The following is a 23,634-nucleotide window of genomic DNA, read 5'->3' as shown; positions in this document are numbered from 1 at the left end:
GCTCTTTGTCTGGGGGATCTGGGCTGGGGTCTACTCTGCCCGCTAGAGCTTAGAAATGGACTTCTTTCAAGCATATACCATGTCTAAAAATGGTTTCTAGTTTAAGGTTGAGCTGATGCTCCGGATGTGTCTATGTGACTTGATGATGGCCTGGTCAAAATTTACTCCAGAGGACACTGAAGTTCCTGGTCACCTACAGCAAACATAGTTCTTTGAGAAAACCCAAACAATTTCAAGTGAGGGCCACACAGATAGCTCTATCCAGTGCTTTTTACAAGTAAAGGCTGAATTGAAGATGGGTTTAGATTTAAATATTTTTGTAAGCAATTTTCTTGCCCTTGAAAGACAACTTTATCTTGCTCTTTAAAAACCATGTAGATGTGCTGTCAAGTTCTGTTTTCTAATACGTTGCAGATATTGGGATAATTTTATTGAACCATGCATGAAACATCATAACTGTTGGGAAATCCTTTGGCAGGTGGGACACAAGCTGACTTAATTGTTTGGGATTATTTTTGTATGCAGACCATCTAGTGGGACAAGTGAGACTTTGGACTCTGAAACAGAAAACATAAACCACCAACATCTTCCACATGAGGGGCCCATGGAAAGTACCACCCTGCAGATTCTTCCAGCCACAAAGCCCCAGTGCAAAGACTTCTTCCTTGCTCCAGTCCAAAGTAGAGTTCCCCTAACCGATGACCAAGGAAATGATTGGGGTTATGCGGAATGTACAACAGGAGAAAACATTCCCCAGATGCTTGGCTCCCCAGAAGGACACTTGGTAGAAGAGGTCATCTTAAGGGAAAAGACAGAAGCAGGCCAGCCAGGCTGTGTGGTTGAGCTGCAACTGTCGCTCCCAAAGGAAAGACATCAATGCACTCAAGGCCCTATAGCGGCTCTCCAGGGAAATGAAAAATCCAAGTCTCCTGAACCAGGCTGGAGTCCACAGCACGAGAAGACCGTCCACATAAATTCGATCGCTGCTCCTGAGGCAGCAGGCACTTCTCTGCTGTCCAGCGCGACAATCCAAACCTCCAGCGGCCGGGAGTTGAGAGTGATCCAAGGAAGAGAAGCAGGAGGCGCAGGGCTGCCCCAGGTGGAAGTGATTCTAGAGGGCTGTGACAGGCAGAAGGCGGAAGAGTGCCGGCTGAAGGCAGGAAAGGGGTGTGTGGCTTCTGGGCTGGAAGGAGGGCAGTCAGAAGCACCTCCTTCTCTGGTCTCCTTTGCGGTCTCACCAGAAGGCACCGAGCAGGGGGAAGATCAACGCTCAGGAAAGGACCACAGCAGACCACACAAGCACAGAGCACGACATGCTCGTAAGTCCTGCCGGGGAGGGGGCCGGTGTCCTGGGAGCTGGGAATTTACTGTATTTTGTTAGTTGGACTGCATGAATTTTTTTAAAAAAGATTTTTCTTATACCCCTTTACCATCTCTAATGCTTTAATTAATGCACAAAATAACAAATATAAATAGTGTGGAGAATACCAGCTTGGGGATTGGAAGCAGTAAATTTGAACTTCATGTTGGACTGAAATATTTTTCATAAACATTTTATCCCCAAAGATGCAGGAACTGTTAAAGAAATATGGAATGTGCCTCTTTTTATTTGTTGAAGAATGTTATGACATTTCGTATTAAAATACTTTTCAGAGCATTAGAAGTTAAGTGGGTTCAGTTTAAATGACAAAAACAGTTCTGCCTTCTTCTGAAGTGCCTCTAAGGCAGGCTCCACACTGATATGAAAGACAGAGCTTCATTTTGGAAAAAAAAAAAAAAAAAGGCATTCTGCGGCTTGATGATGCTTGCAGAAGTGTTTGATGGACAGGGGCATGTGTGATGCCCAGCAGTTACATGATCCTTGCCGGGCGGAAGGCTCACTAGGTGGCGGTGTACTTCACCTTCCAGGCCTGGTCTCCAGGGCCATGGGCAGGCAGCGCAGGGTTCTCTCACAGAAAACGGGGCTTAATGCAAGGCCCCTGCTGGCGTTTTGTTTTATCTGGGTTACTAAGGTCACAAATAGAATGAGGTCGAGAATGGCAGTTAAGCCTCACTATTTTTTCTTTCATAGACATGGTTCTTTAGTTTTACAGACTTTGGGGTTCCCGTCGAGGCTGCAAAGGCTGACTGTACGCGATAGCAATGAAGTTGGTTACCCCAAGTGATGCCTCAGCTTTCTAGTCCTTGTTGTTCCTTTGGGTGCATATTTTTAGCACAGCCATTTGTAGCTCTGTTGGCAAGTGCCCACCGCCGCCGCCGCCGCCGCTCCTTATCCCTTAGACACCCTCACATATATAGCATATTAACCCTGAGTGCCATGACAGCATGTGCGGATTTCACATGGTGACAGTGAACGGACAGTTGCTACTGTCAGTTTAATAACAAGCTGTGATATCACTAGTCAAAGGAGAAGCATACTTAATAATGGCCAGAGTTTGAACTAGTTTGCACAAAATTTGACCACCAGAAAAATATCTGTAAGGTTAATCTAAAATGATTTTGCTCATTCTAATATTTTTGACTAGCCAAGTCTGACTTTTAACAACAAAAAAATAATTTTAGTCATGAAGTATCTTATTTTTCTGATATCTTCATTTAGCTCCAGTTATTATAAAATTTTCTCATGGATCATACTCATTAAAAGTGGTTATAATTAATTGATGCTAAAAATTAATTTCCCATTAATTTCTTATAACCATAAAATGAAGACATAAAGTCTGTCATTTGAAAACTGCCAAGGTCTTTTTTAATGGCATGATCGATTGCCGCATCAGTTTCAAAGACCTCATATAATTTCTAAATGTTCCCAAGGTTTACACTTACTCTTTCTGCAACTTAAACAGTATTGTATCTGCTGTCACATTTATAGAATTATGTAGATAGTATTGAACCTAGACTTTCTTAGAGACTTGCACAATGTTCTAGTACTCTGAAATACAGCTAATTATTAACTCAGCACAGTCAATTATTAACAATTCAATATTGTGAATTTATATTAATTCAGCTGCTCAATGGAAAGATCTGAGCTGGTTGTCAAAATCAAAAAGAAGAAGCTTCAATATTTAATAAAAGTGCATTGCACTGAAGCATTCAGTTTTAACATTTTACTTTTACATATGGCAGTACAAAGTACATCTTGTTTTCAAAACATACTATGTTCCCAAAGTATATTCTTTTTAATACAATCATATACTGTTAACTGGCACTTCCCAACCTATTTTTGTGTGAAAGTTTAAGAATCCATGGTGGGGGGAGAGCTGTGAGCCATCCTGTAGGGCAGCATATCTAAAGCTGTGTTTAGGTGAGGAAATGGTACAAGATGTTGTACTGTGCTATCTATATATTACTATTATATAAGTGCAGATCTGAAAAGAAATGAAAAGTGGTGTAGTTCAGTACTTGACCATGGGCACTCCCACAACACAGAGGGTGGGGCAGAGTGAATGGAAAATACATGGCTTAGGTTTCTTCAAATTTCAGTACCCATTCATTAGAATTTTTTATATATTCATTTTCCTCAAGTGTGAATTAATTGCTGTGATTATTCCTTGCGTCCATCAATTCAGTGCCATTTGTGTCCTTTCCCTAGGGCTCAGGAGGAGTGAAAGTCTGTCTGAAAAGCAAGTGAAAGAAGCTAAGTCTAAATGCAAAAGCATCGCTCTCCTTCTCACGGATGCTCCCAACCCCAACTCCAAGGGGGTGTTGATGTTTAAGAAGAGGCGGCGCAGGGCCCGGAAGTACACCCTAGTCAGTTACGGTACTGGCGAGCTTGAACGAGAAGAGGAGGAGGAGGACCAGGAAGAAGGAGACAAGGACGAGATAAGCGAAGTTGCCTTTCTTGGAACGAGCGAGTCCGAAGTGGATGAAGAGTTCCTGTCTGACACGGACGACAACGCACAGCTTGTGAACTTTGACTGGGATTCTGGACTGGTGGACATTGAAAAGAAGCTGAGCCGAGGGGACAAGATGGAGATGCTGCCGGACACCACAGGCAAGGGAGCGCTCATGTTTGCTAAGAGGAGAGAGAGGATGGAACAGTTCACAGCCCAAAACGAAGAGGAGAAGACGAGTGCGATGCCGGGCAGAGGACCAGATGGGCTGCAGATGGACGGTCTGAGAACCATGACTTCTTATCAAAAGAAGGAAGAGGAATCCGTGAGAATGCAGAGCTCTGTGAGTGAGAGCTCCATCCAGATGGGTCGGAGTCTTGGCAGTGCGCCACAACAGAATGGCTTCAGTGGAGTGTCTGAGACAGCAGGGGCCCAGAGGATGATCCCTATGAACAGAACCGCCAAGCCTTTCCTGGGGACTATGAACCAGCCAGCAGCCCCCTTCTCCCCAACAAGGAGTGTGACAAGCCCCGTCTCCGACTTCCCTGCTCCTCCACCTTACTCTGCTGTCTCACCTCCACCTGAAGCCTTCTCCAGAGGGGTATCAAGTCCAGTCACTGGCTCAGCACAGCCCCCTCCATGGCCCCAGCCTGCTCCATGGTCACAACCAGCCTTCTACGATTCATCTGAGCAGATAGCTTCCCGGGACGAGAGGATCGCCGTGCCGGCAAAAAGAACAGGGATACTGCAGGAAGCCAAACGACGAGGCACAACAAAACCCATGTTTACTTTTAAAGAAACCAAAGTGAGCCCCAACCCTGAACTCCTGTCACTTCTTCAAAATGCAGAAGGGAAGCGGAGCACTGGAGCTGGAGGAGATTCTGGGCCTGAAGAAGACTACCTCAGCTTAGGCGCAGAGGCTTGTAACTTCATGCAAAGCTCTGCCAAACAAAAGACCCCCCCTCCGGTTGCTCCAAAGCCTGCGGTCAAATCCTCCTCCCAACCAGTAACCCCAGTTTCTCCAGTCTGGTCTCCAGGAGTGGCCCCAGCCCAGCGTCCTGCCTTCTCCACATCAAATCTACCAAACCCTCCGCAGGCCACAGCTGTGTCCTCCATCAAAATAGCTCCGCCTTCCTGCCCACCGGCCCGGCCCGCGAGCGCACTGAACCTGGCTGGTCCCTTCCAAGGGCCCCAGGCAGCAGTCGTCAGTCAGAACTACACACCCAAGCTATCAGCACCCACACCACAAGTAAATGCTGCTCATGCTGGTGCAGGGGGACCATCCAATGAGCTTCCTGGAATGAGTGGGAAAGGAGCCCAACTGTTTGCTAAAAGGCAGTCCAGGATGGAGAAGTATGTGGTTGATTCCGACACAGTGCAGGCCCACGCAGCTCGCGCCCAGTCTCCCACTCCATCCCTGCCCGCCAGCTGGAAGTACTCCTCCAACGTCCGAGCACCCCCTCCCATGGCCTACAATCCTATCCATTCCCCCTCATATCCACTGGCTGCTATCAAGTCTCAGCCACCGGCGGCTGCCCAGGCCTCCAAGACGAGCAAGAAAAAGGGCAAGAAGCCCCTTAACACTTTGGATGTCATGAAGCACCAACCGTATCAGCTCAACGCGTCTTTGTTTACCTTCCAACCTCCCGACTCAAAGGATGGCCTCCCTCAAAAGTCAGCAGTCAAGGTCAGTTCAACCCTGGCCATGAAGCAAGCCCTTCCTCCCCGACAGGTGAATGTGGGCTCTCCCACAAACGGGCAGGCTTCATCTGTGTACTCGGTCCCGGCCTATACCTCTCAGCCCTCCTTCTTCGCCGAGGCCGCCTCACCAGTCAGTGCCTCCCCGGTGCCTGTGAGTGTTCCCACCTCTCCAAAGCCAGAATCAGCCTCCTCGTCGTATTTTGTGGCACCCAGGCCGAAGTTCTCAGCCAAGAAAAGCGGTGTCACAGTGCAGGTGTGGAAGCCATCTGTCGTGGAGGAGTGATCTCGTAGCTGAAGCTGAGTGTCCGCTTTGCTTGAAATGAATTGTTTGCAGTGTTGAGTCCCCGGGAATGCTTAGCAGATCCTCAGCTTACTTAAGTTCAGATGCGTTACCTCCCAATCTGGGTCCAAGAAGCATAATAATATGTTTTTGGGTCAAAACCCCTACTCAGTTTGACTTAAAATGTATTTATTTCCTCTGCACACTTAAAACTATCTGTGACATCCCAAAATAGGTGTGTGCCATTACATCAAGTAAGCAGGATACTTCTTAGGATTTAGGCCTTAGCCACAGACAGCGATCAGAGTAACCAAGCTTGGAGGCACAGCCTTTAATGTAACATAGCTGTGCTCCCGTAGTGAAAGCACTCAAAGGTGGTGAAAATATAACGTGATGACTGAGATTCCCTTCAAGTCATTCTTTAGTTCTATTTCTGGCGTTAAGGAAATAGGAAATCTCTCGAGGACAGGAATCAGCTCTGCCCGGTCACCTCGGACGCATGCTTGCTGCCACAGAGAAGGGACTGGGAGACTTGTTGGGATTTATGTAACTTAGCAACAGGTTGTAAGGAGGATCTTAGCTACAGAGCACTAACTCTGTGTTGGGCCCTTTACTAGGTGTTCCCACACACACTGACTCGTTTCAGAAGATGCATTTGAAGTAGTTAGGACAGGGAGAGAAATCTCGTTATCCTTAGAAATGGATCTCCGTGGTCCCTCCGCAGGGTCTTAAGGAACTATTGAGTGTGTCTCTCATTGCCCATGAAAGTGCTTGTTTGTTTTCCTTGGCGGAGGCAGAGGGTAGCACAGTAGAATGGAGCAGCATCCAAAGGAGGTTGGACAGAGAGTCACACGTGGCTGTCGTTTTTGCTCTGAGAAGCCACAGAATTGGGACAGGAAGGGTTACTGACCACGGGATCTGGGCCATGGAGACAAAGCAAGAACCACTGAGAGCTGGCTGGGTGACCTCACAGACTTCCTCCTCCTGTTCAATCTGCTCTTTGGCACGTGGCACACGCTTCCTCCACTGTCCCTTGCGATTCTCTTCTTGCACCTTTATTTTCTTACTTAGGTTTGACGAACCAGCGTAGTTTGAACAAGGTTACCTTGTAACTTTGGACTGCTTACCTACCCACCATGTTGTCATCCAGCTGGCTATGAGGTTAATAATGGCGCTGATGGCAAACCTGAAGACCTTTCTCATATCTATTTTAAGTCTGAGTGCAACCAGCCGTGGAAAATGCTCAATCTGAGTTCACGGAGAGGGGTGCAAAGCCGTTGTAACAGCTCCAGGGAAGCCCTCTGCTTTGTGCAGGAGATGGGTGTGTCTAGAGATTTCATGGAAAGACTTCCCTGGTTCGAGAGCACACAGTAACACTCCAGTCTCAAGATACCTGTATTCCTGTCTTCTTCTGCCATTCTGCTGTACTCCACTATCCTATTAAAATATTACCTTCTTTATCTGTGCATCGGGTGGATTCCTTAAAGGCTTCATGTATGACTTTACTCTGAATCATTTCTCTAATGTTTCTCTTGTAGCGTCTGAATTTCCCTTTGGAGAGCATCCATTTCCTTTTGGGAGCATCTGTAAAACTCCTGTGACATCAGGAACAGTGGGTCAGCTACAGAGCAGTGGGACTCACTGTCCCATTGCTCTCTAGAAAACCTCCTGTTGCACTGGGTGATGATACAACTATAGGGAGTGAGTTGCTCTCTACTCGCCTTTATGGAAGTTAATTAGGAAGATTCTTGCAGAATACACAGGACAAACCAGCCCTTAGACAAAAACTGCATAGGCAGTTTTGTTGAATGCCGTGTATTTTTTTATTATTATTATGGAACAACCAAAAATTCTTTCTTCATATGAAACAGGGAAAAGGTCATTTTTTTTTTTTTTTTTTGGTTTTTTTCAAGACAGGGTTTCTCTGTGTGCCTTTCCTGGAACTCGCTTTGTAGACCAGGCTGGCCTTGAACCCACCGAGATCTGCCTGCCTCTGCCTCCCAAGTGCTAGGATTAAAGGTGTGCAACACCAGCGCCTGGCTGGAAAAGGTCATTTTAATAATTTAGCTTTTTGTTTCCTTTTGTTTTTGCTTTTCTGAGACAGGGTTCCTCTATGTAGACCCAGCAATCCTGGACTCACGCTATAGAACATGCTGGGCTTCAACTTAGAGACCCACAAGCCTCTGTCTTCCGAGTGCTAGGATTAAAAGTGTATGTCACAAAAAAAAAAAGAAAGAAAGAAAGAAAGAAAGAAAGAAAGAAAGAAAGAAAGAAAGAAAGAAAGAAAGAAAAAAGTAAAGAAAAGAAAATATATGCCACCATGTGTGGCATAACTTTGCATTCTTAACATAGCATGAGTTAGAAGAAAGCTATAGAACTTATGGCTGACAGGTAGTTAATTTGAAATCATTGGTTCTAAAGTACCCTTGTTAGAAGTGACCCAGAAGTATCCACAGTTATGCAGCAGTTTGTGGTGTGCAGCAAGGAGAAGTGTCCTTGCTCTGTTTCCTGTTGACTGGTGGTCTCAGCAGAGTCACTGTTTGCACTTTATAAACAAAGACACAGCTAACATGGCTACATTGTCTTCTTATCTTCTTATCTGGATGGAGACGCCAGAGGGTTGAGAAAACCCTCTAAGAGACATGCCCAGCCTATAGACTCAGTACCTACAGTTTTTACAGATAGTGGCAGAGGCCTCATTCAGGACCACAGACAGGGTCCTTGGGTGGAAATTAGATCACACTCCCCCAAAGACCAGTGTGGGAAAGAGAAAACCAAGCCAACTCCCTGAGAAAGATGGGCTTCCCCCCTTCTTCCTCCTGCCCGGAGCCGAGTATGCCCCCACCCCTGTGTTGGAGTTATGGCAGGAATGTCATTGGGGCAGGTAGGAGGCTAGAACTGGGGTTCTAAACACTGCTGCACCCGCTTTCAAATCTGAGCCCTAGCTTGGCTTAGGTGGAGGTTTGTTGGGTCAGCTGGTCGGCTGGGTGAGGAGTCTGGAAAAGCAGATCCTTTTTGCTGTCCTTTCCTTTTTTTTTTTCTTCTGTTGCTTGGTTTTGTTTTGTTTTGCTTGCTCCTTGTCTCTTTGTGAAGTCGATTTTTATTGTCAACAACAGCAATAATGGACCCCTGAGCGTGCCTTGTATGGGGTGCCTGAAGTGGAGTATGCAGAGGGATGCTTTATTCGCTGAGGTGATCACAGCCGCTGACTGGCGGAAAGGCTGTGCTGAGCGTTTCCCCTTTATAATACCTCAAGCCTCTCTTCCCAGGAGGAACATGGTGCTGTGCACAGAACATGGAAGATTCTAGGAGGAAGGCAGGTAAATGCAAATACAAGCTCAGCCTTCCCCACTTTATGGAGGAAGCACATTGACTCCTTAACCCAAGAACACTCACTAGCCTGTCGTTAATACTTTCATCATAAGCGTGTTCTGTTTTGACAAAGGCTAAGACACAGTGCGTGTATGTAGACTATGCACTGTCACGTTTTTGAAAACTATGTTTTATAATGCACATTTGGGTGATCACTCTAGAACACGGAAAATGGCACTATCTACAATAGAACCCATCAACATCCCATTTAATATTCACAGGAAGCAGCTGATCTTTAAGCACAGGAAAACATGTCTAAGTCACAAATAGTTCCTTAACATAAGCTGACATCATTTTGTTGCTAGTTCATCACTATAATTTTTCTGCCATTACGAATCATAATGTAAATATCTGATATGCAGGATATCTGGTATGCGACCCCTGTGAAAGGGTCCTTCAGCTCCCAAAGAGGTCGTGACTCAAAGGTTAAGAACGCTGTTTTGTGCCACCCTCTCTCAGCGTAGAACAGCTGTGGATTACCTCACAGCCTCTATTCTCGCATCCGTAGTCACATCTGTGATGTCAAAAACAGATGATCCTCTTTTAAAGGGATGAACTAAGGCATGAGGCTTCCTGTTGGCAGTCACTGGGGTAGAGGACACTAAGGGTCCTTGTTACCTCTGAGAGCACAAAGCTCGCTGAGGCATTTTCAGGAACGCCTATTCAGAGCGCCAGAGTAGGACACTTACTGGGTGTCACCTCAGTCACTTAGTACAGAGCCCACAAGCACCCACATCTTAAGAGTGAGTTCCTCAGTGTCAGCGGCGCTCTCCTGTGAGTCCCCAGCAGGCAGCCAGGAGGCGTATTTGAAGGTCATCAAGAAGTGCCTGTTTTCTGAAATGCTTAATGTTTGACATGCTTTCAAAAGGAAATGTGGAGAGCACTTCAACTCTTCTGAAATCAGAGTTGTTGGGTTTATTTTTTAATATATGTATTAAATAATAAATACATATTATATATATAAAATGAGAAATTAATGTAATAAATATAATGTAAATTTCCAACAACCAATATTCCCAGAAACACTGACCCCCTCTGGTCTTATGTCCCATGTCTCTGGACTCTGGTGGGGACACAAAGACTTTTGTGAACACTTCAAAGCTGCTGGCAGAGTCAACAAGTATTCTGGGAAAAGGCCGAGTTGAAATTCTTCTCTTGACTTCCTACCAGGGTTGGCCTCCGGCCACAAAGCAGACCAGTAACTCCCCACAGGGCCCAGACACCAGGCAAAGTGCTGAATGACCAGACACTACTTCTCCCCGTGTGAGCTTCCGTCCCCCACAGGACCACTGAGACACAACCGTTTCCCTGACAGGATCGGGTGAAGCCTGTTTCCCAAATGTTTAAAGTGTGTCCACATGATGCGTGCACGCTAATCTACCACTGGGTACCCAGAAAGCAAGAAACTACTGGGAGGCAATTGAATGAAGAGAATTTAAATTTTAACATTGTCAAATCTGGGGTTAGGGGTGTTGCTCACGTATGCAGATGGAGGTTCCCAGGGTCAAGCCCCCCAGATCACGGTGAGGAAAAAGTCACATTCTGTTAGACATTTATCAGATTATTGATTTCATCGGAAGTTTGGGAGCTAACAGAACAACTCAAGAGTAAGAAGAGGGTGGCTTCTACTGGACCCGATAAGAGACTTTTCTCATTATGGACACACACATCAGTTTTTGCTTTTATTTTTCACTTTTTTTTTTTTACATGTAAAGATCCTTGTGGTAGTCTTTGTTTATCTCATCCTTCCTGCTAAAATGTTAGTCAGAGTCCCTAAGCAAACTCTCCCAAGACCTGCCCTTCAACCTCCCTCCCCTAATGGGAACACTCAGAAATGTTCAAAGCATGCTGCAAAGATCTGACCCCTCAGTTCCCACCTCCTCTGCTCCATAAGAAATGTTCCTGGTATGTTCATGAGAACCAGTGTCAAGGCAAAGGACTGTAGTTGGCCCTGCATGAAAAAGAAATGTGCCTTGTAGGAATAAACAGAAACATATTCTTCTTGGAAGCTGACATCCAAGAGTACAGTGTTGTGTCTGTTACACTCCATGATGGTGTTTTCACACACCAGACAACCCTGAATGGAGACTTCCAGTTCATATCAGGATGGCATTTAGGGATGGAAGCTAGGGCAGCCGTTCACACAGTTTCACAGCTTCTGGGGACTAGGTCAAAGGCAGAAGGTAGGCGAGAGTTAACATATTAACCATCTGCCATACCTCAGACAGTCTGTGAAATATTTGTATAAACTGTAGTTTTATATGATAGTACTGTCCTTTTAAAGCCTGTAGCCACGAATCAGCTGAGTATGCTTCATACACTATCCTTTTGACTAGTGGTTCAGGTAAGGGAGGTAACATCTTTTGTGCCCATTTCATGGACTGTAGATGGAATTCCAAGGCACAAAGGCTAGAGACCTTGCCCTAGGCTGTACACTGTGAGCTAGCATGCCCTGGAGAACTCAGTGTGCATCCTGCCTTCATAAGCCACACTCCCTTTACTCCTTGGAATTACCCCAAGAATGAAGGTATTTTCCTACTTTACGAAGCACCTGAAACTCAGGGTGGTTAACAACAAGTCTAACAGTTGGATAGGAGGGGAATCAAAAGAAATAAAAACGAAAAGCTTCCCCTGTCTCCACCATTTAGGTCTACCGACCTAGCTCTAAGATGTTTCAGGTCTTTCTGGGGTCAGAAGAGTTAATGGTGCTTTTGTGGTAGTTCTGAGCTTTGGGAAGTGGATGAGGCTTAGCTATACACCTGCTGGCCAAGACTCCACTCCCTATACAAGACCATAGGGTTTCCACTCTGGGCTCTCAGTCCATAAGACCTGCTAGGTGTCTATCGGGCAAGCGAATTCATCATCCAGTTCCCTGTGCTGTATACATGACTTTGGATACAATGAGTGACCTTAGGAAGGACAGTGCTGTCCTCATAAGATAGTCCATAAATTGATATACTATGACAGCTTGTTGGAAATGGAAATAAGTCTCTGAGAAATATCTATTTTATAAGTTAAAATAAAAAAGGCGGCTCTGACAGTGAGTTTGTGTGACTAGGTTACATTCACTGGCTAGGCATGGGATGTGATTTAGAAAGTAGATTGGGGGCTGGGGATGTAGCTCAGCAGCAGATCGCTTGTCTAGCATGTGAAAGGCCCTAGGTTCAATCCCTGGGATGAAAAAAGTAAAATAAAATCAAAATAAACATAAAATCTTAGAAGGGGGTCGGTGACGTAGCGGAGGAGAGCACAGGTCGATATGCAGACTAAACATGGGGAACCATCCTTTGGCTTTATGCCAACCAGACGACATGGAGTTCAAAAAAAATTCCTGCTAGGTAGTCACCAGACTTGGGTTATTTCGAAACCCATAACTCACCAGTTTTCAGTGTGTCAAAGAATACAAGTACTTACCGCTGGGGTCCGTGAGACTAACACTTCTGGTTGAGCCCACAGCCGCCCTGGATGTACATGGGGGGATCAATCCCTTCCTGCAATGCAGACCCCATTGGAAGATCCCCCACCACACACCACTATCCCTGTCCTAGTAAGGGTTACTATTACTGAATTGAAACACTATGACCAAAAGAAAGTTGGGGAGGAAAGGGTTTGTTCAGCATACACTTACTTCCACATCATAGTTCATTACTGAAGGAAGTCAGGACAGGAACCCACGCAGGGCAGGAACCTGGAGGCAGGAGCTGGTGCAGAGGCCATGAAGGGGTGCTGCTTACTGGCTTGTTCCCCATGGCTTGCTCAGCCTGCTTTCTTATAGAACCCAGGACCACCAGCCCAAGGATGGCACCACCAATGGATCCTCCCCTATCAATCACTAATTTAAAAAGTGCTCTAGAGGCTTGCCTCAGCTCAATCTTATGCAAGCATTTTTTTTTTTTAATTGAGACTCACTCGTCTCAGATGACTCTAGCCTGGATCAAGTTCATATAAACTTAGCCAGCATAGTTCCTCTCAAATACTTCCCCACAACCATAGTTAACAGCTTACATTTCAGGGGAATATGCCAGACCAAATTCTTCAAACTCCACTCTAGTCTCACACGTCACCAGGTTACTCATTGGTACCAGGACAATAAAGGACCAAGAGAAAACAGCAAAGAAAGAAAACCTTCAAATTTTAGTGAGAATGACACTAAATAACAAAAGTTCCTCCAAATTTGAGAATTAAAAAGAAGCTGGGATTTGGGGGTAGGGTATAGCTCAAGAGTACAGTACTTGCCCAGAGAGTATGAGGTCTTGGGTCCCTAGGGCTGGGGAGGGGATAGGGACATGATTTGATTTGGGATGATAAAAAGATAATCACATCTTAAGTCAGTGGTTCTCAACCTTCCTAACGCTGCGACTCTTTCATACAGTTCCTCATGTTGTGGTGACCTGAACCATAAAATTATTTTGTTGCTACTTTATAATTTTTCTACCGTTATGAATCATAATACAGGAAGATATCTGATATGCGACCCCCAAAGGGGTCATGACCTGGTTGAGAACTGATGTCTTAAGTGGATTCCACACCAGATTACATGAGATAATGCATGCACACTCTGAGCACACAGAAGCACCCCCCCCCCAGCCTTTCTTTTTATTTTTGAGATAGAATCTCACTGTGTGTCCCTGGCTGGCTTGGAGAGACTCTCACGACAGAGCCCAAGCTAGCCTGCAAACTTGCAGTGATCTTCGTGCCTCAGCCTCTTGAGTGCCAAGTTGACAAGTGTAGGCCACTATTCCCACACCAGAGGCCCATTTTATAGTGGATTAGAGTGTGTCCTTCAGGGCTTGAGAGATGGCTTAGAGGTTGAGAGCACTGCTTGCTTTTCCAGGAGACCAGAGTCTGAATCACAGCACCTATTTGGAATAGCTAACAACTGTAACTCCAGTTCTGGGGGATACAATGCCCTCTTCTGGCCTCTGATGGTACTGCACACACGTAGTATACAGACACCCGTGCAGACAGAAATAGACATAAAACTAAGTAATTCTTAAAACAAAGAAATAGTGTGTCCTTGGAGCCAAAGTGCCTTCATATTAATTCAGCCCAGTTTCTTGTGAGTTTCAAGGCTTTACACAAGTGATTCTGCCTCTCCACACCTCAGTATCTCGGCTGTGAAATGAAAATTACACAGATGAGTGTGCAGTGTATGTATAGGGCAACCCCTGGCGTGTGGAAAGCACTTAGTGGATGTTGGAATGGTTCTTTCTACTAACAACACTCCCGCCATCAACAAGAGCTGCTGTTTCAAGAACTTTACCGGGAAATGTTACCTGGCCAGCTTTGTGTGTTCTTTGTTAGTATGAATCTCATTTTTAAGGGAACTACCACAGCCAGAGGAGAGAAAGCAGAAGCATGATGGGAATGTGTGTAGTTCAGTTAGTTGAATGCTTGCCTAATGCACAGGGCCCCAGGGTCAGTCTCCAGCGCTGTATAAAACTGGGTGTGGTAGAGCATGCTTGCAATGCCTGCCCTTGGGAGGTTGAGGCTGGAAGAGCAGGAGTTCAAACTACACAGGGAGTTTGAGTCTAACCTGGGCTAGAGACCTTGTTTAGTATCTATATAAATCTCCTATTGACATCAGAAATCTAATCCCCAAAATATCTGAGAGGTCTTCATTGATGTACGTTGTTGTTTATTTTAGATTTGTCCTTGCTGTGCCGTCCAGGATAACCATGAAACTCACAGTGCTCCGACCTCATCCAACGCTTCAGCTACCTGTGTCCGCCCCTCACATACACACACAAACACTTCCTGCCTGTCAATGCCCATTCTCTGCTCAGCATGCTTTTCATTTCTCGGCTTTATAGTCCTCAGGTGTGCTGGCATAGTTTCAGTGAGTACATGGATGAGACCATGGTGAATTTTTGAGACAGTATTTTGTAATATTTTGAGATAATGTTCAATTCAAAATAACGTTATCAATAGAGCAGACGCAGTATACTTAGTAATATGGAGAGTACTCTTTGCGGGGAGATATTTGTAAGTCAAATATATTCTCAGAGTAGAATAGGTGGTATTCTGAATAAGGTTCAGCAGGATCCCTGACGCCCACCATATAGGAAGGGGAGCATTCTGCCCCTCCTTTCCCAAATCTACCCCACACCTCCAGTGTTCTGACAGCGGCGGCACTGAGGGGTCACTGCAGCCCACTGTCTTAGGCCTCTGAGGGCAAAGGGTCAACCCAACAACCAACACCCCCCCACCCACCCACCCACCCACCCCACTCCCCCACCCACACCCCCCCCATCCTCACCCCCGCCACCCACCCCCCACCCCACCCCGTGTTGCAGTACTAGCTCTCCCCTGCCTGAGAGGTTGCTTTCCAAACCCACAGTGAAGCCTAGGCCTCCACAGAGCAAGGGCCCAGCTCCCGGGAAGGCCCGGAGCCAGGTTCAGAAGCGATGCGGGGAGGAACCTAACAGCCCAGGGAATTTTTGTGGGTTTCCTGGAACTTGTAGAATGTTTCTGAGTCAGAAGCACAAGTCGGAGGTCTGAAGACTTGATCTTTAAAAGAATGGCAAATCCAAACAAGCTTCAATTTGGAATTTTTATTTGGATCCAGAGTTCTTTTCGTTTCAAATGTAATTCAACTGACGTTGCTTCGTGTTCCTCGTGTGACATCTAGTTACAGTTAAAAACAAAGCACAACTGGGCCCCAACAGCAGCAACCGAAACCAAACAGCCCGACTGGGTCTTGAGTCGGCTTACCCTTAGTCATTTTTTCTTCTAGCGTCTTTCAAATGTGTAAATGCCCTCAACAGCCGTCCGCCCCAGCCTAGGAGTCGCTACAGAACAAGCGGACCGGGATAAAGCAGGTGGCCGTTGAAGTTGTGAATTAGTCCTTCAGAATCAGGTTTCTGGTTTTCTTTTTTCTTCTTTTTTTAAAAATTCACTCTCAGCACCAGTGGATGGTGACCTGGCCACCTGGCCTGCCTGTTAATGTTTGTCCGACAGGGCTAACGGTAATTCTTCACGGTAGCCTGTTAGGAGCTCCATCGATGCTGGAATCCGAGTTAGGAAATGCCTGCTGAAGCCAGCTTAATGGTGCAAACTGGTAATCCAGCATGTGGTAGGTGGAGGGAGTAACGGGATTCAAGGTCACCCTCGGCTGCAGAGGAGTTTGGAGGCTAGCCTGGGCTTCCTGAGACCCTGTCTCAAACAAAACCAAGCCGGGAATTACGCGCTGAAAGTAGAGCAATGTGATGGGTGATATTGAAACAATATATCACTCCAAACATTTGATTTTAATTTTAATGTAGTAATTCGTCACCTCAGCGAGATTAATTCCTTTGTACATAGCACATTTGTTTGAGTAAAGTGTTATCCTTTCGGTGTTTTTATTTACCTGGGGTCTCATTCTGTGGCCCAGCAGGCTGGGAACTCCAAGGACTCCTGTGGAGTCTGCATTTTAAGTGTGAGATGAGGGGATGAACCACCATGCCTGACTCTATTTCTGGTGTTTTAACGCATGGTTTTCCATCTTCCATTCCCAGAGGAATAAAGCTTGGTGCGGCCCCATCTTGGGTACTTATTTACTAGATCTGGGTGGGAGCCAGGAATCGAACACGCCGACAGGTGATTTTGATAACTAATTGCTTGCGCACTGCATTTTATAAAACCCATTTCTAACATGGGTGAACTTTATTCGTTAAAACGCCTAAGGGTTTGTGAGCTCCCTTCCTCCAGGACAACCTGACCAGTCAGAGCGGGGCTGTGCCTCCACCCTACCCCCACCCCACCCCACCCCACCCCACCCCCCCACCCCACGCCCATCCCATCCCCACTCTGAAGCTGCGGGGAGGCTCTAAAGCGAACGCGATGTCCAATGTCCACCAGGTGGCAGCAGACTCTTCCCCACGCCCAGAGCTTCCCGGGCGGCCATTCCAAAGTTCGTGGCTCAGCAACTGACTTTCCAGTATTGTCCTTGCCTTATTGAAGGATAGGAGAAACCTCGAGATGTGATTTTTATCAGATCCTTTACCGCTCGTCGAGGATGAGCATAAATATTTTCAAACACAGAATACAGTTTTATCACTTAGAAGGACAGTCCTGAGTTCTTCAGGATTGTTTTTTTCTTTGTATCTCTTGGAGAAGGGATTGTCGGCCCTTGGAGAAGGGATTGTCTGCCCTTGGTTTGGGGGCCTAGATCTGCGAACTCCAGTCAAAAATGTTCTTACTAATCTCTCTGGCAGTGATCAAAACATTCTTATTGGTCTAAACTGGAGAATTCTGAAGCATTTTGAATGCTAATTAGCTATATTTCCTTTTTTTTTTTTCAGTTTTTTTTTTGAGACAGAGTTCAAGGCCAGCCTAGACTATATAAAAGTAAGACCCTCCATGCTCTTTCAATAAATAAATAAATTAGGTAATTAATAAAATAAAATGTGATGGACTAATAATATTCCATCTTTCAGGTATACATTGATTTTTTTCTTTCCTAGTCTCGGCCACTTTAAGTGCTGGGATTAAACATAGTGAGCCACCATGCCCAGATAAAACGATTCCCACAGCACAAATGAAGCCAGATTTGAGAGGGACATTGTGATTATTTGTTAAAACTTTCTTTTCCATTCCTTCTCCAGCATTTTTTAAATGGATAGGTTCATAAATATTTCAGACATGTGTATGTGGGGATTTCTGTTTTCTCCTCTCTGCTTTTTCCCTCTGCACTTATAAGGACTTAGACATCTCGTTACCTTTAGAAGTTGTCATCTTAGGCTGAAATTACCTATTCAAGTTGGATCAGAAGATGATTGTAGATGATTCATGATGTTTTTGTAAATTCACCCATATGTTTAAAAAAATTAATATTGAAAGTGGAAAAATGGTTCTCAATAAATATTTAATCATACCCAAACCAATACAAACTTGAAGACAGAAGCCAAAGAAATAATGAAAAGTGGGTGTGAGAAGTGACAGGTCTTCACTTCATCATAAGAGCCCTGGGAACTCGGAGGAGCAGAGGGGAGGCAGGTTTTTGGTGACTTGGGGGCCATCAGCCCAGAATGCCTGCCATGCTCTTTGAGTGAGGCAACAGTTTTTAAGCTCTTCCTCTTTAAGGACACTGGAGGGCACAACCTTCCACGTCATCTAGGTCTTATCTTTCCCTCTGTGTGTGTCTCAGGAAAAAGAAATGTGGATTCATCTCTACATTTTACATCCCACTTACTGTAGAGCTTGCCAGGTGTATAACCTTGTAGGCAAGTGTGGCTGTTAGTAATTTACTCGGATATAGTTTTTGCTGTGATCTTGGCATGTAATATCAAACACTATGTTTTGTGTGTTCATTAAGAAATCTATGTAATAACAGCTAATGCCGAACACAAAATTAACTAAGTGTTCTCTAATTTTAAAAGCTAGATAAGGGGAGCAGGAGTATTGGCTCAGCAATTAAGAGTACTGGCTGCTCTTGCAGAAGAGCCAGGTTCAATTCCCTGCACCCCCGGGGTGATTCACAACCCTCTATAAATCCAGTTCCAGGAGATCCAATACCTGCTTCTGACCGCCAGGCACTAGGCATGCCCACGGTGTGCATACAGACAGACAGGCAGAAGACTCATACACACAAAGTAAAAATGAATGACCCTTTAAAAGTTCAGTAAGTATACTGGCATTCTAATACCTCATAAGACATTAATAAGACTAAGACGGACAACTTAGTGGATTCAGACTTCTAGAAGTGAAGTGAATACTTCCCATTTCAGAGAAAGTTGCTTCCAGACCCGAGCAGTGCACACACCTATAATCCCATGTATACTATGATGCTTGGGAGGAGAAGCAGGAGGAACACAGGGTCAAGGCCAGTGTGCACTACACAGTGGAATCCTTTATCAGCAAACACTGTCCAAATGTCTTACTCATGTTTGGAAAGCACAGGATCAAGACTGCCATTGTGTAATCTGCTTAACCCCCTTTCCTCCTTAGTCCTTTCTCTACTTCAGAAAATTGGTCATTCATTTGAAAATCCCCACCTGCGCTCTAGAATTCCTTTTTCTCTAAAATGAAATTATTTTGCAAGTTTTCTTTTTCTTTGTTTGTTTTTAAATCCAGGGTTTCTCTGTCTAGCTCTGGCTGTCCTGGAACTCACTCTGTAGACCGGGCTGGCCTGGAACTTAGAGCTCCCCCTGGCTCTGCCTCCAAAGTGCTGGCTGGGATCGAAAGCATGCACTACCGTGCCCAGCTGCAGATGTTCTTAAGTAGGAAAGGGTCTTAGTTACTTTTCTATGGCTGTGATGAAACGCCGCAACCAAGCAACTTATAAAAGAAAGCATTTAATTTGGTGTGGGGGGGGGGGGCTCCTGGTTCCAGAGGGTTAGAGTCCACGACCATCAGAGCAGGGAGCATGGTGACAGGCAGGCATGGCACTGGAGCAGTAGCTGAGAACTTACATCTGATCCACAAACATGAGGCGGAGAGCAGGAGACCTGACTGGGAACCTCCAAACTTTTGGAACTTCGAAGCCCACCCCACCCCCTACCCTGTGACACATCTCCTCCAACAAGTCTACGCTTTCTAATCCTTCCCAAACAGATGTATGAAGTGTGAAACAAGCATTCAAATGTGCATATATGGGGGCCTTTCTCATTCAAATCGACGCAGGAAGATATTAAGCAAAACGTCCCACTTGGACCAGAGAGACATGCAAAGTGAATTACTCACAATCTCTGTTTGTGAGCGCAATGAGCATGTCATGTCTGGAAGACTGAATTTCACAACTCTCCTCTCTGTCCTGTGGCTCTTACATCTGTCTGACCCCACTTCCATGATATTCTCTCGGTTGAGAAGAGGTTGATACAGATGTTAGGGATGAACACCCCACTGTCCCTTATTATCAGCACTTTGACCAGTGATGAGCCTTTGCGTTAACCACTGCCTACTACAAAAAGAAGTTTCTCAGACAAAGGCTGAAAGCAACACTTACCTATATGTATAAACTTAATATTTAGAAGGCAATTTGACAACATGAACATTTAGCAAAACAGCAGTAATAGGTTCCTCCATAGACCCTATGGACTCCCTAACCTTGAATTATTTACCATGTTTACTGCATCAGGCATGAATCCCTCCTGGGGAGCAGCACCCAAACCCAATCAGAAAGCAGTTGGTTACCCCCATGACAGTTGACCAGTGTTGAACCCCTGGGCATACTTTGACTGGCATAGCAGTATTGTGGCATGCGGGGATGAGCACAGGGTAAGACCGCTGATGTCTTGGCAGCCTTGTTTGAAGGCCTCTGGATCCCCTTGATCAGTAATTCAGGGGGAAGTATCTTATGCCTGCCATTGGGATTTCTGATTAATGACCCTGTCTTCTGACATGAGCATTATCTACCCATGCAGGGTGCTTCTGCTCAAGCACCTTTGGAAAACAATTACATATTTTAATATTGGCTTATAAAGTAGTAGATCTTGATACAGATGTTTATGTATGTTTTTTTTTGGGTTTATCCACTTCCACCCCCTCTCTTCAGTCCACATGCCCCCATTCCTGATTAAACCTCTAACCCCCAGCCTCTTCCCCCTCTCCATTAATGTCACATATATATTCTACTATCTCCTACATCCATCATGGCCTCTTTTCTGCCTCCTCTCAAGGACCCTTTCTGACTCTGTGACCTTTGCAGCAACTCCAAATTAAACACGCAAATCAAAAATTTCAAAGCTAGGCATCACGTATTTGAGAGAACATGTGGCATATATCTTTCTGAGCCCAGACTAGATCACTTAGTAAAATATTTTCCAGTCCCATCAATTTTCCCACAAATTAAATTTCATTTATTTCTTTACAGTTGAACAAAATTCCATCGGGTATATGTACCACATTTTTGTTTCCCATTTATCAACTGATAGACATCTAGGCTGATTCCATTTCCTACCTATTCTGAACAGAGCATCAACAACCGTGGATGATCGAATGTCTCTGTGGTAGGAAATAGAGTACTTTAGATATATTTCTAGTAGTGGCTAGAGGTGGGTCATGTGGTAGTTGTATTTCTGGCTTTTTGAGAAACCTCTGTACAGATTTCCACAGTGGTTTCGCCAATCTACACTCCCACAAACAGCGGGTAAGCATTCCCCTTTCACCACACCCCCACAAATGTTTGGTTTCATTTGTTTTTTTAATGATAGATAGGGGCAATATTGTGTCTTAGAGTTTTTATTGCTGGGATAATTCGTGATGACCAAAAGCCTCTTGGGGAGGAAAGAGTTTATTTCATCTTATAACTCTCACGTCAAACTGCATCACTGGAAGAAAGGGTAGGAACTCAAGGCATGAATCTGGAGTCAGGAGCTGCAGCAGAGGCCATGGAGGAACATTACTTACTGGCTTGCTCTGCATGGCCTGCTCACCCTGCTTTCTTATAGACCCCAGGACCATTTGCCTAGGGATGGGACAACCCACAATGGGCTGGGCCCTCTTACATCAATTATTAATCGAGAAAATGAGCCCCCAGGCTTGCCTACATACAGGCTAATCATATGGAGGCATTTTCTCAGTTGAGATTCCCGACTCTTAGATGACTCTAGATTGTGTAAAAGTGACAAAAAACACTAGCCAGCACAGATGGAGTCTCCAAGTAGTTTTTATTTGCGTATCTCTGAAAGCTAATGATATTGGAAAATTTTAGAATGTTTATGGGCCATTTGTATTTCTTTTCAAGAACTCTCTGCTCAGGTCCATCTATTTTTAATTGAGTTGTTTTCTTGATGTTTAGCTGTTTGAGTTCTTTGACTATTCTAGGTACTAATCTCCTATTAAATGTATAGCTTACAAAAATTTTTCTGTCATTTGGTAGGCTGCCTCTTCAGTTGACTGACAGTTTTCTTTGTGCTGTTCAAAAGTTTTCACAGCATCCTATTTGTCAGTTATAGGACTTATTTGTTGAATGATCAGAGTCTTAATCAGAAAGCCCTTCACTACATTTCTATCTGGAAGTGTCCTCCATACTTTCTACAGGTTTCAACTTTCAGGTCTGTACAAATCTTTAATCCTTTGGGAGCTGAGGTTTCTGCTGGGGAGAGATAAGGACAGTTTTATTCTTCTATATGTAGGTGGGTGTTCAGTTTCCTGAGTACTATTTGTCTTTTCTCAGGTGTACATCAGTAGTCTTGGTACCTTTGTCAAGGGTCAGCTAGATGTAGTTGTGTGACCTTGTATCTGGGTCCTCTTAAAATTTACCCATTTCCTTTAGAGTTTTTCCAATTTAGTGGAAGATATGTATTTTAGGTAAGACTTAATGATTTTTTAAATTTCATTAATGTCTGTTGTAATGGCTCCTCTTCCACTTCTAATCTTATTTATTTTGGGTCCTCCCCCCATTTCTGTTAGTTACTTTGGGTTATTTATGTTTGTCAGTCTTATTTATCTTTTCAAAGATAAACAACTCTATTTCCTTGATTCTTTGTATTGTTTTGTTATTTCCATTCCATTAATTTATCCTCTTAGTTATTTCTTTCTGTCCACAGAATTAGGGTTTGACTTATCCTTATTTCCCAGATCTTTAAAGTGTTTCATTAAGTTATTTATTTAAGATTGCTCTAAGTTTTAAATATAGGCTCTTAGAGCTTAGGATTTCCCTCTTAAGACTGCTTTCATTGTAGCTCATAGGTTTTGGTATGGTGTATTGTAATTTTCATTTGATTCTAGGATTTTAAATTTTTTCCTTCTTGATTTTTTAAAAGGACTCATTATTGTTCAATAGTTTATTGCCTGATCTCCATGAGTTTGCATATGTTCTAGGGTTTCTCTTGCTATTCATTTGTAGCCTTAATCCATATGGTCAGATAGAATAGAGGAAGTTATTTCAGCTTTCCTATATTTGTTGAGAATTGTTCTGTGTCCTAGTACATGATATGTTTTAGAGAAATTTCCGTGGACTCCCAAGAAAAATGTGTATTCTTTATTGTTTTTATGGGTGTTCTGTAGATGTCTATTAAGTCCGTTTGATATATAATGTCACTTAATTCAGAGATTTCTCTGTTTAGTTTTTATTTGGATGACCTGTCAACTGGACGGCATAGAATGTTTGTGTCGCCCACTCCTGTTGTACTGAGGTTGACTTGTGACTTCACATGCCGTCTGCTTTATGTAATGCTTGTTTTATGGAACGTGGTGCACCTGTGTTCAGGGTGTTAGGTTTAGAATTGTAATGTCTTCTTGACTGATGGGCCCCTTAGTCAGCATGAGGTAAGCATCCTTATCTGTTCTCACTGGTGGGGTTTGAAGTCTATTTTGTCACATGTTGTAACAGTGACCCCTGCTTCTTTCCTACGTCTGTTTTCTTGGAATACATTTCCCTATCCTTTTATTCTAAAGTAGTGTCTGAGGAATTAGGACCATCAATATTCTGAATTATTATTTAAAGATGTGTATTGATTCCTATCAGTTTGTTAATATTGGATTTTTTGTCCTCTTCCTCTCTTACTTAACTATTATTCTAGTATG

At 44.4% G+C, this 23,634-nt stretch overlaps 1 protein-coding gene across 3 annotated transcripts in view; it reads left to right on the top strand.

Moving 5' to 3' along the window:
* The window catches only part of Synpo2 (synaptopodin 2), a 162,666-nt gene that overhangs the window by 120,096 nt on the left and 18,936 nt on the right, over window positions 1-23,634 (top strand). Inside the window, exons 3-4 of one of the 3 annotated variants that reach the window (XM_076574913.1) lie at window positions 526-1,319; window positions 3,590-5,517. The exons of 1 other annotated variant lie outside the window; for it this stretch is intronic. In XM_076574913.1, the coding sequence (XP_076431028.1) occupies window positions 526-1,319; window positions 3,590-5,517 (2,722 nt within the window). Of the gene's footprint in view, window positions 1-525; window positions 1,320-3,589; window positions 5,785-23,634 lie in introns of all 3 variants that reach the window. One more of the 3 variants, XM_006991879.4, reaches the window with a different exon arrangement.

The sequence above is a fragment of the Peromyscus maniculatus genome, chromosome 6 (genome assembly GCF_049852395.1).
Source record: "Peromyscus maniculatus bairdii isolate BWxNUB_F1_BW_parent chromosome 6, HU_Pman_BW_mat_3.1, whole genome shotgun sequence".
In the NCBI taxonomy this organism is placed as follows: domain Eukaryota; kingdom Metazoa; phylum Chordata; class Mammalia; order Rodentia; family Cricetidae; genus Peromyscus; species Peromyscus maniculatus.
Note: the sequence above shows the minus strand (reverse complement) of the source record. Positions and strands in the feature narration are given on the sequence as shown.